This window comes from Echiichthys vipera (assembly GCF_963691815.1).
Source record: "Echiichthys vipera genome assembly, chromosome: 16".
Lineage (NCBI taxonomy): Eukaryota > Metazoa > Chordata > Actinopteri > Perciformes > Trachinidae > Echiichthys > Echiichthys vipera.
The window spans coordinates 28,518,351-28,535,034 of NC_139841.1; the positions used below are offsets into that span (position 1 = coordinate 28,518,351).

Sequence of the window (16,684 nt, forward strand, 5' to 3'; positions counted from 1 at the left end):
TCGATGAAAAGATTCAAAAACAGTCGACAAGACGCACAAAAGCTCCGAGGTCTACGGAAAGATCTGGAAACAAAGCCACGCATCGCCATGACGTCATCAATGCGTGTGACGTGTTACGGCGTGATGACGTATAGGCAGCAAGAAGCATTCTCCGAGGCCCAGGTAGTGTGAGTACAAACGGGCCTGGAGGGGGGGACAAGGACCCTAAAGCACAGGGCACGGGACGGAGGCACAGTGGGAGTGTGGCCTAGAATAAAATAGAACAGCAGCATCACACACAGACACATCAACGCAGTAATGTAAAAATATAATTAAGACTCCTACAAAATAAAATGTATAAGTAAGCGGACTAACTGTAGTGCAGATGTAAACATATAATAATCTACGGTCTTAGTTACGTCAACCATTGACAGATTACTCCATTAATGGATGAAGTAACCAGATTATAACAGAATCGTTAGCGGCCGTCCTGCGTGTTGACGTCGCTCCTCTTCCTCTTTGTAACTCACATCTTTCTGAGAACTGCGCTCGTTCCTCGTTTGTTCTTAGAACCGTGAAAAAAGCGCCTAAGGTGTGAAAACGCCTCATGTGACGGGACAGTAAGCAGCGTTGCATCTGTCAGCGCCGCCTGACGAGAAAACAAACAGGACTCGAACGCTTCCATCGGCTGGTTTAAGCCCCGGGACGGGCAATTACACCTGTCTTCACCTGAAGACTCGTTAGCTTTAAAACCGGTTGTTCTAGCTGCCGCTCGGCGCCCGGCTGCGTCCGCTGAAGGGTTTTTATGGAGCTGCAGGAAAAAACGCAGCAGATTTCAGACGAGCGCTCGTTTCCTCATAACTGGAAAGATGCTGGAGTAGTTTTAGGGCGCCCTCCCACTGTGCCTCCGTCCCGTGCCCCGTGCTTTAGGGTCCTTGTCCCCCCCTCCAGGCCCGTTTGTACTCACACTACCTGGGCCTCGGAGAATGCTTCTTGCTGCCTATACGTCATCACGCCGTAACACGTCACACGCATTGATGACGTCATGGCGATGCGTGGCTTTGTTTCCAGATCTTTCCGTAGACCTCGGAGTTTTTGTGCGTCTTGTCGACTGTTTTTGAATCTTTTCATCGACCAAATCTGCAGTAAACACTCCACCTCCGCATCACACCAACGTGAACCTTTCACCGCCATTGTTTGAAATGTCCGCGCATGGTCCCTCCTTCTTTTTTCTACGTCCCAACAGGCGCACAGGAAATGACCTCAGAACCGCCGTAGGCCTCGTGCTCGTGCTCGTACACGTGCGCACGCTCGTGCTCGTACACGTGCAAACGTGCTTTACTAAAGCCCACCTCTCTCAGACGGGCCGTGGACGGCAAGCGTGCCGCTCCTAGACGTGGTACGGTTGCACTCACACTGGTCAAAGGAACCAGACTTTAGCCGTGAGACGTGCTGGGGCACGGGACGGAGGCACAGTGGGAGTGCGCCCTACAGTGTCCTTTTATTCTTTGCTGCTGGCCCAGTGTTGGCTGGAGACTTTAAGAAACTTTAAAATCAAAAAACGGTGAAAAAAAGCAGCTTTTAGGATGAGAATATGAATAAAAGGTGGCGTCTCACGCTCTGACGTCGTCGGCTGAGGCCACAGACGCTCTGGTTTCAGTGTTTAAACCTTTTTACAGAACATTTGATGCACAGCCGATTTAAAAATGATGCCTTTTAGATGTTTGTGTTAATTTATATGATACTGAACATAAAGAACTATTGAGCTTTTTTCACAGTGTTCATTTAGAAGAGAAGACGATGTCACTGACTGATGTTTATTCAGCTGTTTATTTTATTTTAATTTATTCTTTATTTAAAATACAATGGGCGATGGACTGATACTGGAAATACAGCACATTTAACATTTTATGTATTTATTTCTTTTATTCTTTATTCAAATTTTCAAACATTGACTGATACTGAACATTGTGTTTATTTAGCTATTTATTTATTTGAATTATTATTTAATCCAATAATCAATAATTGACTGATACTGAAAATACAGAACATTTAACTATTTATTTATTTTAATTTATTATTTACTTTAATAAACAGACCTTCATACTGAACATGGTGTTTATTTAACTATTTATTTTATTTAAATTTATTATTTACTTTAATAAACAGACGTTGACTGATACTGAAAATACAGAACATTTAACTATTTATTTATTTTAATTTATTCTTTATTTAAATGTTCAAACTGACTGATACTGAACATTGTGTTTATTTAGCTTTTTAAATTATTTTAAATTATTATTTATTCAAAAGATCAACAATTGAATACTGAACATAGAGTATACTTATTTTGATTATTCTCAATTTTCTCAGTGTTCATTTGCGATACATTGTGCCCTTACATTGTTTAATAATGTTAAATATTCCAATAATAATAAAACAGTTATTTGTGTAAAAAGCTGCTTTCTGAGCACTTTTGCAGACTCAGATTTGCACAATCGACACATAAAAGGTTCTGATTTCTTTACAGTTTACAAAGTCACTTCATTTGCCTCCGTGACGTTAATCAGTGAACGAAACCTGCATCATATCGGCCTCAAATATCCCAGAATCCTCAGCCCTAAATGTTTACAACGAAGCCTGTGACCTGTTTGTTTCCTCCTCATCGATCGGAACAATGTTAAACGCAAAACCCGACAAACGAGGTGAAACGAGAGTCGACGGAGGACTCCAGCGTGAGAGAACGCTCTCTGGATAAGTGTGTGTGTGTGTGTGTGTGCGTGTGTGTGTGTTTGAGTGTTGGGACCACGTGTGTGAGGAGTCAAACGGGCCCGCTGGAGCCTTTCCTGATGAGTCACCGCTCCATCAGAGAGGATAAAACCCACCCTGAGATACAGGAGCGCCCCGCGAGCGCCACAAAGAGATATTAAAATGTTACCAGAATCAATATTACGCTCGTTTTGTTTGTGAAATTACAAAATATAAATCAGGCTGAGAGCTCAGCCGCGCCGCTGACAGACCGTTATAAATGATTTGACTTCTTGTTAGACTTGGAAGAACTCATAGGAACTCATATTCAGTGCACGCTCTGTTGGGTTTCCACTGTTAAATTCAGACATTAACTAAAACAAACAGCTGTTTACAACCGAACCCCGACTCCTGAACATGTGACTGACAAGAGTATCATCACCATATGTTGTTATTTTCAAGGGTTGCGATTCAATATTATGATTTATTGTCGTTTTTGTTTCCTTTTTTAACGTTAGCTCACGTGGTAGAGTTGAATCATTCATTTCTTAAGACTTTTATTTTTAAAAATCTCCAAATTAATCCAGTAAAGTACTCAAACAAAGCACCAATGGGCTCCTTCCACTGTAATGGACTTTACTATGAGAGGAGCTGGTACAGGGGCCAGTAGGTAAGTCTTTAAAACGCTCTTTAATAAACTCTGGCTTCACTAACTACGCTGATGCTGCTTTGTTGTGTGTGTAGGGACTCTTCTCATGCTGCTGCAGAGGTTTGCTGTTATTTTCAGCAGCATTAGTGGTTAAAAAAGACCTTTGAATGCCTTCACCGTGCTGCCCCGAGCTAACCACTGTTAGCCACGTCCGACTGTTATTTTCAGCAGCATTAGTGGTTAAAAAAGACCTTTGAATGCCTTCACCGTGCTGCCCCGAGCTTATTTCTGTTAGCCACGTCCGGCTGTTATTTTCAGCAGCATTAGTGGTTAAAAAAGACCTTTGAATGCCTTCACCATGCTGCCCCGAGATAATCACCGTTAGCCACGTCCGGCTGTTATTTTCAGCAGCATTAATGGTTAAAAAAGACCTTTGAATGCCTTCACCGTGCTGCCCCGAGCTAACCACTGTTAGCCACGTCCGGCTGTTAGCGTCAGCAGTATTAGTGGTTAAAAAAGCGTCAGATTTCAGCTTCAGTGTCGAGTTCTGCTTTTCACGTCAACATGTGAAACTAAAGTGTTTCCGTGCGTTTCTGTCTGTGTGTTATTTTAGTGGCGGACCGATACATCGGTTATTTTAGGTATTTTCTGTGTTTCCGACAGCGTTGGAGATTCACTTGTTCAAAGCTCGTTTGTTTAATTGTTCGGGGGGAAAAGGAAACTGAAACTTATCAGAGATTCTTTATTATTTAGTTTGAGAAAATGATTCAAATGATGACTAAAAAACAACTAAAACAGACTCAAACAAACTGAAAGTCTTTATTTACTTTGCTCTGTTTGTTGGAGACCATTATTTGTACATTAATCATTTAAAGGTGTTTTCTGATGCCGAGTGTAGCTCGTTGTGCGATATGCTGATTGTGGCTCGGACGGGAAACTCTGCGTATCATTAATCAAACTTCGGATTTAAAAATGTGAGGCTGAAGGTTTCACCCCCTCAGACCTCCCGATATTTCCCACTTTCTCGCTTCTCTTTGTTTTGGTAGGAGCGGATGTGATGTCACGTTATTCACAGACTACCACAATAAGAGCGCTAACTTCCCTCGTAACAACGCTGGAGAGGTTTCACCCCCTCCTCGACCCCTTCATCGTGTCTTTTGTGGGGATTTCTCGATAACGCCGGCTCGTCTGACTCTGACCCCCGCTCCCCCTTCGCTCATCGACGTCCTCCAGTGTTTCTGTCAAACTCTCACCTCTCTGCCAGAGGACACGGCCGTGGCCCGCCGGGAATGTGGCAGCACCACGCCATCTCCACGGTGCCGCATTTAACCCTAACCCCCCTCCGCAGCCGGCCTCACACATGCGCTAAAACCGTGCCTGCGTAATAAAAGTTTGCCCGTTTGCACACAACCTCTGCGATCTTCGCCTCCTGTTTTCAGACGCTGGACTCAAACACCGTCCACACACTCCTCTGGGGTTTGGTCACATTATCTCAACCCTGCGGTTGTCCGTAGAGTCACTCTGACCCCGTTCAAAGTCTCTAAATACATGTTTGACAGTTTGTTTGCTTTATATTATATATTATATATATTATATATATTAATGATTTGTTATTAATTTTATGGGAAAACCTAAAACTAGAATGATTTTAATGGATATTTTTTCATTGTCTTGTACACAAACTTGTCGCATCGGTTTCGTTTTTGTCAATTGAAATGATTTAATCCTTATTTGAATTGTAAATTAAATAATAATAATGCTTAGAACTGTTTGAAATAGTTTTTCCTGAGGTCAAACTGAGCCTGTACGTAATAAATGCTGCTCTCCTCGATAACTTTCATTCCAAATATTAAAAATAACACAAAATACTACTTATAAACAATATACAAACTTTAAAAACACACACACAAATATCCCTCGATCCAATTTTAGATCACTCCGTGAGATATTTTATCGTTTTAAATAAATAAACACAGAATCTCTGACACAGCATCTTTGATTATGATCATTTTCTGGATGTTTAAGCTGCTGCGGTGTAAATGACCCCGTGGATAAATGGTGTTAGAGGGGAACAGCAGGGTTAACCAGAGAAAAGTCCTTCCTCTGAGGCGATGTGAGCGATAACACGCCACAGAACTAACCACCCGTTGGCTGGGACGCGTTATTGTGGCAACGCTGACCTGAGTGACGTGTTTGTCACGAGGACATTTCCCTATAATGTGATTTAGTCGCTGTAATGCTCTTTCACACGCCCGTTAGCTGCGGCCTTTATCTCTGTGGCTCCTGTGAAACAGCGGGCGATAAATAACAAAGCTCGTATCCAACATGAAATCCCTTCATGATGCACATTCACAGAAGCAGCTCCGGTGTTGTGCAGGGACGCAGTTTAGAACCAGAGGAGCTCTTCTCTCTGATGCTCGACGACGACGACGTGTTAATCAGTCACGCGGCCGGGTGTCGTCTTGGGTCTCGTTTCAGCAGCGCGGAGGCTCGCGGAGGCTGCCAATCCCTGGATTAACTTTCAGCGTCTGTGTTTCACAACTCGGGCTCTTGACTGAAACTCTAATGAGGAGCGGTGAACTTGATTAGCGCGGCGTACGCTCTCCCTGTCAGACGAGACGGCCACAGAAGGAACTGAATTTATGCAGCAACGACTTCACACCGTACGCGGCGGCGACTTCAACGCAGGACAGGCCTCCGTCCCGTGCCCCGTGCTTTAGGGTCCTTGTCCCCCCCTCCAGGCCCGTTTGTACTCACACTACCTGGGCCTCGGAGAATGCTTCTTGCTGCCTATACGTCATCACGCCGTAACACGTCACACGCATTGATGACGTCATGGCGATGCGTGGCTTTGTTTCCAGATCTTTCCGTAGACCAGTTTAAAACCAGAGGAGCTGTTCTCTCTGAGGCTCGACTGCGACGACGTGTTAATCAGTCACGTGTCCGGGTCTCGTCTCAGCACCGCGGAGGCTCGCGGAGGCTCGCGGAGGCTGCCAATCCCTGGATTAACTTCCAGCGTCTGTGTTTCACAACTCGGGCTCTCGACTGAAACTCTTATGAGGAGCGGTGAACTCCATTAGTGCGGCGTACGCTCTCCCTGTCAGACGAGACGGCCACACAAAGCCTAAACGTATGCGCAAGCGACTTCACACCGTACGTGACGGCGACTCCAACGCGGGACAGGCTCAGTTCTGATCCATAACGCAGCCGCCGTCACCTGAGTTTCCCTTTCATTCGTCCAGAAGAAGAAACCTTGACAGCAGAGTTTAATACAGATTTATAGATTTAATGAAAAAGTGCTTTCTGGTAATCCAATAAAGGAAGAGTCTTGGATTTATGTGTTCTGGTGCGACGCCAACGCTGGAGAGCATTCTGTGTCGTGAGTGATTTAAGTTCATTGAGTCAGTGAATCAGGGGTTAAAGCAGGAAGTCGTCCAGGAGGAAATGGGTCGAACTTTAACTCTGATGTTTGACTGAATGCTTTGGAAACAGTCGACGGTTTGAAGCTTTTTTATGGAGGAAAAGTGCATTTTCTATCGTGCACTAGAGCAGGGCTATTGAATAATTTGGATTTTGGGCCGGTTGACAAAAATGAGCCAAAATGAGGGGCGTCACATTAATGGATGTTGTAAAACACTACAGTGACGTAGGAGTTCAGTGTATCAGTGTAAACAGTAGTAACAGACCTTTACCGCGCTGACAAGCACATGAAACTTTAGCTTATGATCAAAAACTGGACTGACAACGATGAACGCAGAGTGTTTTTAGAGTTCAGAGGGAAACTGGAGTTGAAGTTAGCTTGATTATTGTCAACGTATCATCTTCACACTCAGATGTGGCTGCAGAGTAAACGCACGCTTCACAGAGACAGAAACGGAGGGCGCCCTCCCACTGTGCCTCCGTCCCGTGCCCCGTGCTTTAGGGTCCTTGTCCCCCCCTCCAGGCCCGTTTGTACTCACACTACCTGGGCCTCGGAGAATGCTTCTTGCTGCCTATACGTCATCACGCCGTAACACGTCACACGCATTGATGACGTCATGGCGATGCGTGGCTTTGTTTCCAGATCTTTCCGTAGAACTCAGAGTTTTTGTGCGTCTTGTCGACTGTTTTTGAATCTTTTCATCAACCAAATCTGCAGTAAACACTCCACCTCCGCATCACACCAACGTGAACCTTTCACCGCCATTGTTTGAAATGTCCGCGCATGGTCCCTCCTTCTTTTTTCTACGTCCCAACAGGCGCACAGGAAATGACCTCAGAACCGCCGTAGGCCTCGTGCTCGTACACGTGCGCACGCTCGTGCTCGTACACGTGCAAACGTGCTTTACTAAAGCCCACCTCTCCCAAACGGGCCGTGGACGGCAAGCGTGCTGCTCCTAGACGTGGTACGGTTGCACTCACACTGGTCAAAGGAACCCGACTTTAGCTGTGAAACGTGCTGGGGCACGGGACGGAGGCACAGTGGGAGTGCGCCCTCAGAAACCCACGAAGAAGAGCAGAGCAAGTCTCCCAGCACGCTGGGATTTCACACGCGGAGACACTTACGTGGGATTGATACAGGAGAGGACAGCGCCCATGAATGACTATTCACAAAGACTTTTACTCAAAGGTCCAGGAAATACTCCCTCACGGGCCGGATCCTGGTCTACAATGTGAACCTGAGACCTTTAACTCTGGTGTTTGACGCTTTAAAGCTTTCATCGTTTCTATCGCACCCTAGAGCGTCTCTGTGGGTCGACCGTCACATCAGCGCCATGACGGACAGGTGCCACCTTGTTTCCAGGTCCCCGTGCACCACTGCGCCACACCGCAGCGCCAACTTCTCTTCTCATTAATCCGTCAAATTCACCCGCACATTATGGGAAGACTGTTTTTACCACCTGTGCCTTGGACGCCACTGTATTCATCAATATGACGACATTATAGCCACCAGCTTCGACCATGTGTTGATGGAGCAAATATTATTAAAGTCCAGTCCAATAAAGAAAGAGACGTCAGCAACCAGCTACAAAAACCAGAATCAAACCCACGACCCACGTTATTCTCCAGAACCAGCGGCCGCGCTCATCTCCTTCCTGTTTTGACCTCCTTTCACAGTAAAATGCTGTTAATTTCACAATAAAAACCATGTTGTGATAAACATTGAAGGCAGACAGGCTTGAACAAATCAATAGCTGACACACTCGGGGTCGTAAACGTCCCTTTGTTTATCACACGCCGCTGACGCCTTCAGGCGTAAACGCTCTTCATCCGACTGAACGGGCTTCAACTACGTCTGTCTGTGGCTTCAGCCGGTCAGCAGAGTTTATTTACATCAGTTTAAATACAAACAGCAATCTCTGAACCCACCGGGCGTCTGTCTGACAACAGTTCAGCCCTGACAGTTATTAATCATATTTCCAGAGCTTTACTCAAATAAAACTGAAACTCCACCTCTTCTTCAACCAAAGGGAAACTAAATCACCAAGTAGGTTTCAAAAACACACTTTTGCAGCTTTATATATGTAAAAATAGCATTAAATATGCACTTCCTGTTTGATGCGAGCTGTTTAACCCGGTCACTTGAAACCAATCCGAGCAGGTGCAGCAGCAACGGAGCAAACTTTCAAACCTGCAAAGCTGACGGACGTTTAAAACATTGTTTTTTTACTCCAAGGGTCTTTTTCTGCTCCTACACATCAAATAATCCATGGAGACAGTTTTTTAATGTGTAACAACTGTTAACGGGGAAATCCAGGAGAGTGGCTAACAGCCGGACGTGGCTAACACGAGGGCTGCAGCTATCACTTTTCTGTAAGCTCACTTTCAAAACCATACTGACACAAACTGAAACCAATAACCATCCATTTTGAGTCATTGTGCATCTTTTTGTGCTGGTTTTGCATCTATTTTTACTCATTTTGCATCTTTTTGTGCTGGTTTTGCATCTATTTTTACTCATTTTGCATCTTTTTGTGCTGGTTTTGCATCTATTTTTAGTCATTTTGCATCTTTTTGTGCCTGTTTTGCATCTATTTTTAGTCATTTTGCATCTTTTTGTGCTGGTTTTGCATCTATTTTTAGACATTTTGCATCTTTTTGTGGTGGTTTTGCATCTATTTTTAGTCATTTTGCATCTTTATGTGGTGGTTTTGCATCTATTTTTAGTCATTTTGCATCTTTTTGTGGTGGTTTTGCATCTATTTTTAGCCATTTGGCATCTTTTTGTGCTGGTTTTGCATCTATTTTTAGTCATTTTGCATCTTTTTGTGCTGGTTTTGCATCTATTTCTAGTCATTTTGCATCTTTTTGTACTGTGATGGATCGCCCGTCTCAGGCTCAAGCTTCAAACCGTACCGACACAAACTGAAACCAAAAACTGCCTGAAGGAAGGAAGTTTTAAAAACAGCAGACTAACAGAAGGTTGGCAGTAGAGAAAATGTGATCGGAGCTTAAATGTGGTTGATAAAAGATCTCAAAGGGGGGAAGACGACACACAGAGAGACATGTTGTGATTGATGCGTGTGCTGCGTTATTAAACTATAGCATGTAGTTTGATGTTATCAGTGACAGTCTGACAAACCCTGACGGCCTTTCTGCTCGTGCACTGGCAGGAGGGGGGGGGCATTTCTGCTTTTTGGTGACGGATGAAAGGATAAATGAGGTGCTGATGGGACTTTCTATCACTTTCTATCACTCTGAACTCTTGACACAGGAGATTTTAACATTAGAGAGTTTCCTTTAAAGGTTGAATCTGTAGAATCTTTATTAAAACTATATTTTAAATAATAATCCACCCACGGGGCGTTTTCAGGGGAACAGAATGAAAGTTCTGCTTTTCCATATAAAAATATATTTAGTCTGAATGAATATTTGAAATGTTTGACGGGTTTGACAACGACTTTCTGTCCCGTTTCCATGGTAGCAGCCAATAGCGTTGCTGGTTGCCAGGGTTGTCTGTTGTTGGGTGCAGCTACTGTAGGCCGGCACTGGGTGAAATGGAGTTAGCCAATGGTGCAGCTGCTTGGGAGCCTCAGTGAAGGGGGCGTTCTTTGTCCCAGCAGCTGAGTGAGCGGAGACGGGCAACAACCAGAGTCACTATAGGCCGAGCATTCACTCCATGGACTGAGAGAAAGGAGAGGAACGCCATTCAAACGCATGCCCACATGGCTACGCTGCTCCTTGATGCTAACATCACTTTCATCTGCACTTAGCTGGAACGTCTAACGCTAACGGCTAACGCTAACTGTCAGTCAAACTCCTCTAATCCTTGTTTTGATGCTGTGGTTTTCTGGAGGGGACGGGTTCAAACAGGCTCAAACAGACTCCGGTCTCCTGGAGCTACTGGGCCGGGTCTGACCAACCTGGCAACCCCACTGCTGGACTTCTTTTTTGTTGTTGAGACGATCTTGAGACACTAAATGGCGGTGCTCGTTCTCTGCATTCCTTTAATTGAATCATGGGAGTTGAAAGAACAACAGGTTGCACATGCATCAGTGTGTGTAAGTGTGTGGATCAGTGCTTTCTGCTGACGCGGACACCAGTCAGTCAGTAACGGAGCAGATGACCTCTCCGCACCAACACTTTGGAACGTGGAGCCGCTCGGTTTACACGTGCGTGGGCGCGTCAACGACTCTTCTCACTTAATAAATGTGAAGTACGAGGTGATGAATGTAAACACGGCGAACACACACATCTGATCTGACAGCGTGAGCGATCCGTTCTGCATGACAACGGTGATCATTTGACTAAAACCAAACAGCTCCGTCACAACGCAGCGCTCGTATGGAAAGCAACCGTCCTCAATAACCAAATTTCAACCACATCCTCTTCAATGGAGTAGCGAGCTGCGTGCCTTAGACCTGACGCCCGCGGTGTTCAGCAGCAGCAGCAGCAGCAGCAGCAGCAGCAGCAGCAGCGGGGACAAAGGGACGTGCAATTATGTGGAGATGTTGGGAAAGGGGGTGTGTGTGTTATTTAAATCAGGTTTTAGCCGGAGTCTCATCTGAACGCCTCCTCCTGCTCCTGCTCCGGATGAGCTGGGGTTTCACATCGTACTGATGCTCCGCAGCCTCCAGAGATGTGCTGCACGCGACACGTTAAACACATTAAGATCAGGTAGATTGACAGACTGGGAGCTGATGAAGCACACGTCAACTGAACGTTTTAGCACATATATCAGAGGACGAGCTCAGTTTAATGTGTGATCGAGAATGAGATTCATTTCATGTTTTACTGCCCAGTTCATGATGATCTGAGGTCTGTGTGTTTTACTGAAATGTCTTCAATTAGTGCTTTTTTTCTTTAGTTAGATGAATATGTAAAACTGGAATTGTGCGTTAAAAAGGAAACCTTTTTTGTAGCAAAGTTTCTTGGTAAAATCTGGGAGAGAAGGAGGAATATTTTATGGTAATAATCTGTAATTTGAATGTAATCTATTATGTGATGGTGTTTTATAAAGATAGATAACTTTATTTATCCCCGTCATCGTAGCAGCGGTACCAAACAATCAGGAATACAAAATATAAACTGCAATAAGAGCAGTATCGCAGTTTTAAAACACTATATGCAATATACAATAAGGCCCCCCTCCCACTGTGCCTCCGTCCCGTGCCCCGTGCTTTAGGGTCCTTGTCCCCCCCTCCAGGCCCGTTTGTACTCACACTACCTGGGCCTCGGAGAATGCTTCTTGCTGCCTATACGTCATCACGCCGTAACACGTCACACGCATTGATGACGTCATGGCGATGCATGGCTTTGTTTCCAGATCTTTCCGTAGACCTCGGAGTTTTTGTGCGTCTTGTCGACTGTTTTTGAATCTTTCACCGTAAAACAGGTCACACAGGGTCCCCATACCCCGGTTAACGGACCTAGAGAGCTCCTTCAGTTCCTCGATTATTCATGAATGTAAAAATCGTTCTCAGGTTATTAACGGGTTTCTCATCTGCGCGTGCTCCCCACTCCACAGCGGTGGCTTTAGACCCGGAAATAAAGTAAATCAGGAAGAGACAGCGCCGAAAACAACGTGAAAACAACAACAATAACAGAGTTCCCTTTAAACCGAGGGAGGACTTCGCCACAGCAACTCAAATCACTACCAAGAAGATCAGTTCCTGTTGTGATTCTGTTCAAAAGTCGGACGTTTACGATTTAAACAAAGGTGAAGGTGGAAATAAAGGCGTATTCAGAGCAGCTGTGAGTTGGTGGAGCGCCACCTACTGTACCCGAGGAAGAGTTACTCCCTCATTTCACCATTCAACCCCCTTTCATAGACACCAGAGAGACTTCAATCATCTTATTGGGGTCACTGCTGTGCACTGAAACCCACTGTACCTGCAGCTCTGCACAGGCTAACTTCTCTCAGTCATAGGTGCATCACAGGGCGTGCAGACGAAGCCGCTGCGTGGTTATTCTGGTGGTGGGGGGGGGGGGGGGGGCTGCACGTTTGCACAAACCGACAAAAGCTTTCCACCACATATATAGCATCTACAGCGATACGTCACAGGTTAGAGAGGAGGAAGCACGCCTCCATCTCTCTAGTGTCAGGATTGAGGGGGGGGGGAAAGGTTATTTGGTGGGGGGGGGGGGGTTGACCTTATGCAACTCCTACCATACCACCATGAATCACAACTTGGTAGAGACCCGTAACATTCAAAATGTGCTGCACGTGGAAGCAGTGACTGTGCTTACCTTCCATGTTTAAACAGCCGACACACTTAACTGTTACATTAGTAAATCACCATTTTAAAGGTCAGGTTTAAAGGTCATGTAACGTCGGCCCCCAGTTCTTCTCACCATGTCCCTTTTCTCCACATGTATGGGAAGATGCATGATTAACTGATATGGATGAATATCAAAATATGAAAATATGAAGCCCCCTTACCAGGTTGTGTAAACTGACTGATAATGTTTTTATAATGCCAGTTAAGCCGAGCAACAGTTGTTCATGGTTGTTCTGGTACGATCATGAAAAGCAAAGGGCCACGCTTTGTCATTTTGCATCTTTTGTGGTGGTTTTTAATTTATTTTAGTCATTTTGCATCTTTTTGTGGTGGTTTTGCATCTATTTTTAGTCATTTTGCATCTTTTTGTGGTGGTTTTGCATCTATTTTTAGTCATTTTGCATCTTTCTGTGGTGGTTTTACATCTATTTTTAGTCATTTTGCATCTTTTTGTGGTGGTTTTGCATCTATTTTTAGTCATTTTGCATCTTTTTGTGGTGGTTTTGCATCTATTTTTAGTCATTTTGCATCTTTCTGTGGTGGTTTTACATCTATTTTTAGTCATTTTGCATCTTTTTGTGGTGGTTTTACATCTATTTTTAGTCATTTTGCATCTTTCTGTGGTGGTTTTGCATCTATTTTGAGTCATTCTGCGTCTTTCTGTGCTGGTTTTGCATCTATTTTTAGTCATTTTGCATCATTTTGTGGTGGTTTAGCATCTATTTTTAATCATTTTGCATCTTTTTGTGGTGGTTTTGTATCCATTTTTAGTCATTTTGCATCTTTTTGTGGTGGTTTTGCATCTATTTTTAGTCATTTGGCATCTTTTTGTGGTGGTTTTGCATCTATTTTTAATCATTTTGCATCTTTTTGTGGTGGTTTTGCATCTATTTTTAGTCATTTTGCATCTATTTTTAGTCATTTTGCATCTTTTTGTGGTGGTTTTGCATCTATTTTCACTAATTTTGCATCTTTTTGTGGTGGTTTTGCATCTATTTTTAGTCATTTTGCATCTTTTTGTGGTGATTTTGCATCTATTTTTAGTCATTTTGCATCTTTTTGTGGTGGTTTCACATCCATTACTGGACATTTTGCATCTTTTGTGACGTTTTCCATCCATTTTGGGGGGTTTACCTTTCTATGTCATCACCTTGTTTCTCTCTGTGGTCATTTTACAACTATTTTAATCAAATTGAGCATCTACATCTGTAAGTCCCAGGTCTGGAGGGGAGGAAGCACGCCTCCATCTCCCTACATGGCTGCATTAAAGCGTGCACAACAGATGCATCCAACAAACACGGGCTGCACAACATCAAAGCTTTGTTAGAAATGGGCTTTTACCTGGGCTCGGGGAGGATGATTTTCTTACTCGCCCGGGCCGCTGGAGTCGATTTGCTCTTCTCCATCGCCATCAAATAACTGACATCTGCGAGTACTGCTTCGAGGTCCGCCATCTTTCGACCCTGGGACGACCGAATCAATACAAGAACCGGGGGCTGGGCTGGGCTGGGGGGGTGTTTGGATGGTTTTTGTTTAAAAAAAAAAGGGTTAAAAAAGCAAAGTCCCTCCGCCAGATATGAGCAACATCAAGCGCCACGAAAGGTGCGTGACAGGGCCGGCAGGGCTGACCATCGACTGGGGGGAAAGGGTGTCGTTGTCTCCGTGTGTTCGTCCGCTCGCTTCGCCCTCAAAACACCATCATGACAGCAGGAAAAAGGGGAAATTGAGAAATGCAGTGTGCAGGCCCGCTGGATCACCGTCCTTGTAATCCCATTTAGTGCGAAAAATAACAATAATAACGCAAAGAAAGGGTGCTGCACGTCCTTTCCCTTCCTTGTGGTGTGTCTCTCTCAGAAAGGTAGATGCACCAGATGCTGGGTCCGTGCACAGCTGTCAAATCCTACAGGTCTCTGGGGGACTTCTTCTTCTCCGTCTTCCTCCCCTGGTCCCTCTTTTATTAAATGTTTTTAATGCAAATGTGTCCAAACTGGCCGGTTGGTTCGTCTCCAGTGCTGCTGCATGTGTCTCTTCCTTTAAAACGTGTAAAAACACCCCAACAAAAAGGTCTTTGCAGAGGTGGAAATGGTAAAAATCAAACAGGGACACGTGTAGATGTCTTCGGCTCAATGGAGGAAAAAGGAGGTTTTTAAAAAAAAGGGTGAATAAAGGAGGAGACAGGCTGAAATGTGTGCACTGTCGTCCTCCTCTAACACCTCAGCTGGTGCAGCAAATAACAGCAAACACGCAGGGACATTAAAAAAACAGAAACACCGACTGTTGTTGATGTTGCTGCCTGGTTTCCTGTGTTAACAAATCGGCCACACGGAAAAGAACACCGGCCGAAACGATGTCATTAAACACCTTAGGAGGTTGAGCTTAACCCGCGGCGGGTAATCGAGTTAAAACAACACTAAATCCACGACAACAACTTAAATATCGAGATTTTTCGATTCGGTTCGCTAAGTTAGCCACCGCGCTAGCTAGCAAGCTAACTGCTAGCAGCCCCGACCGCTCGGCGAGCTAACTAGCCGAGAGAGAGAAAAAGGCGATTAAATTATATTTACATGTAAGTTGGATTATTTATAAGCAGATATTAAAGTAAAATACCCTCGTTGCCAGCGGATAACAGGCTCACTGGCTTTGAATGGTCGGATTTAAACAGCGGACACTGGCTAACGGCTGCTGCTCGCGCTCCTAACGGCTGCCCAACGGCTGCCCAACGGCTTCAAAAATCAGGACAGAACCGCAGCAGATGATCCATATTTTTGCCTGTTTTTACCCCAAATGTAACGGGGGTTAACCGGGGGGGACCCTCCTCGCCTTGGAAACCCCGCACAGAGCGACTGGCTGCGGGCTTGCTGGTGACGCTGGTGATGGTGGAGGAGGAGGGGAGATGGAAATCAGCTCCGGCGGTGAGTTCAACTTCTTAAACTTCCCCTCCCTCTTTCACAAACAACAAAAATGTCGTTAAATAATAATTCACGTTAAACAAACCAACACGACACCGGTGCTGGTTGGTGGGTGTTTAATCCGTATAACAAACCCACACGGAGGTCGCGAATACGGGGGGAAAAAACGAGGGGAGCCGCCGCCGCCGCCGTCACCGCCGCTGCCGAGTGTTCCGCCGCCAGCGACTCCTGCCTGCCAGGCTACCCGTGCTGGAGAGCTCACACCGCGGCTAAGAACGCCAAGTCCGACCGCTGCCTCCTTGGAGCCGATTGTCGCCGCTCCTTCTCGGGTTTGTGTAAATGTTAAACCGTGTCCCAGGCTCCGGTATGGCACATGTTTTTCGGTGGAGGTCCTGCCTTGCTTCGGTGTGTTTTTCCTGTATTTTTCTGCTCGCTCTTGTGGTTCGACTTCCTCCCACTGCGGCGGGGAGAGGCTCGTAAAACCCGGAGCGGGGCGATGTCCGCCGGAGCCGGACCACAGGAGCGCGGAGAGAGGGGGGCGGGGGTGTGTGGTAATGGGTGATATTTATATTTTTACACATGCAACACCACCATTATATATGTGAAATGAACACATGCATATACATCTATGTATCCCTGCAGATTCATACATTAGGATGCTTTATTTTTACACATTTAAAGCACTTTTAGGTGCCTTT

The 16,684-nt window shown here is 45.2% G+C and overlaps 1 protein-coding gene across 1 annotated transcript in view; it reads right to left on the reverse strand.

The window, feature by feature from the left end:
* The window catches only part of grk3 (G protein-coupled receptor kinase 3), a 65,728-nt gene extending 49,293 nt beyond the window's left edge, over window positions 1-16,435 (reverse strand). The window contains 1 exon segment of the mRNA XM_083930327.1: window positions 14,419-16,435. Within this exon segment, the coding sequence (XP_083786453.1) occupies window positions 14,419-14,531 (113 nt within the window). The 5' untranslated portion in view covers window positions 14,532-16,435.
* Window positions 16,436-16,684: the final 249 nt, after the last annotated feature.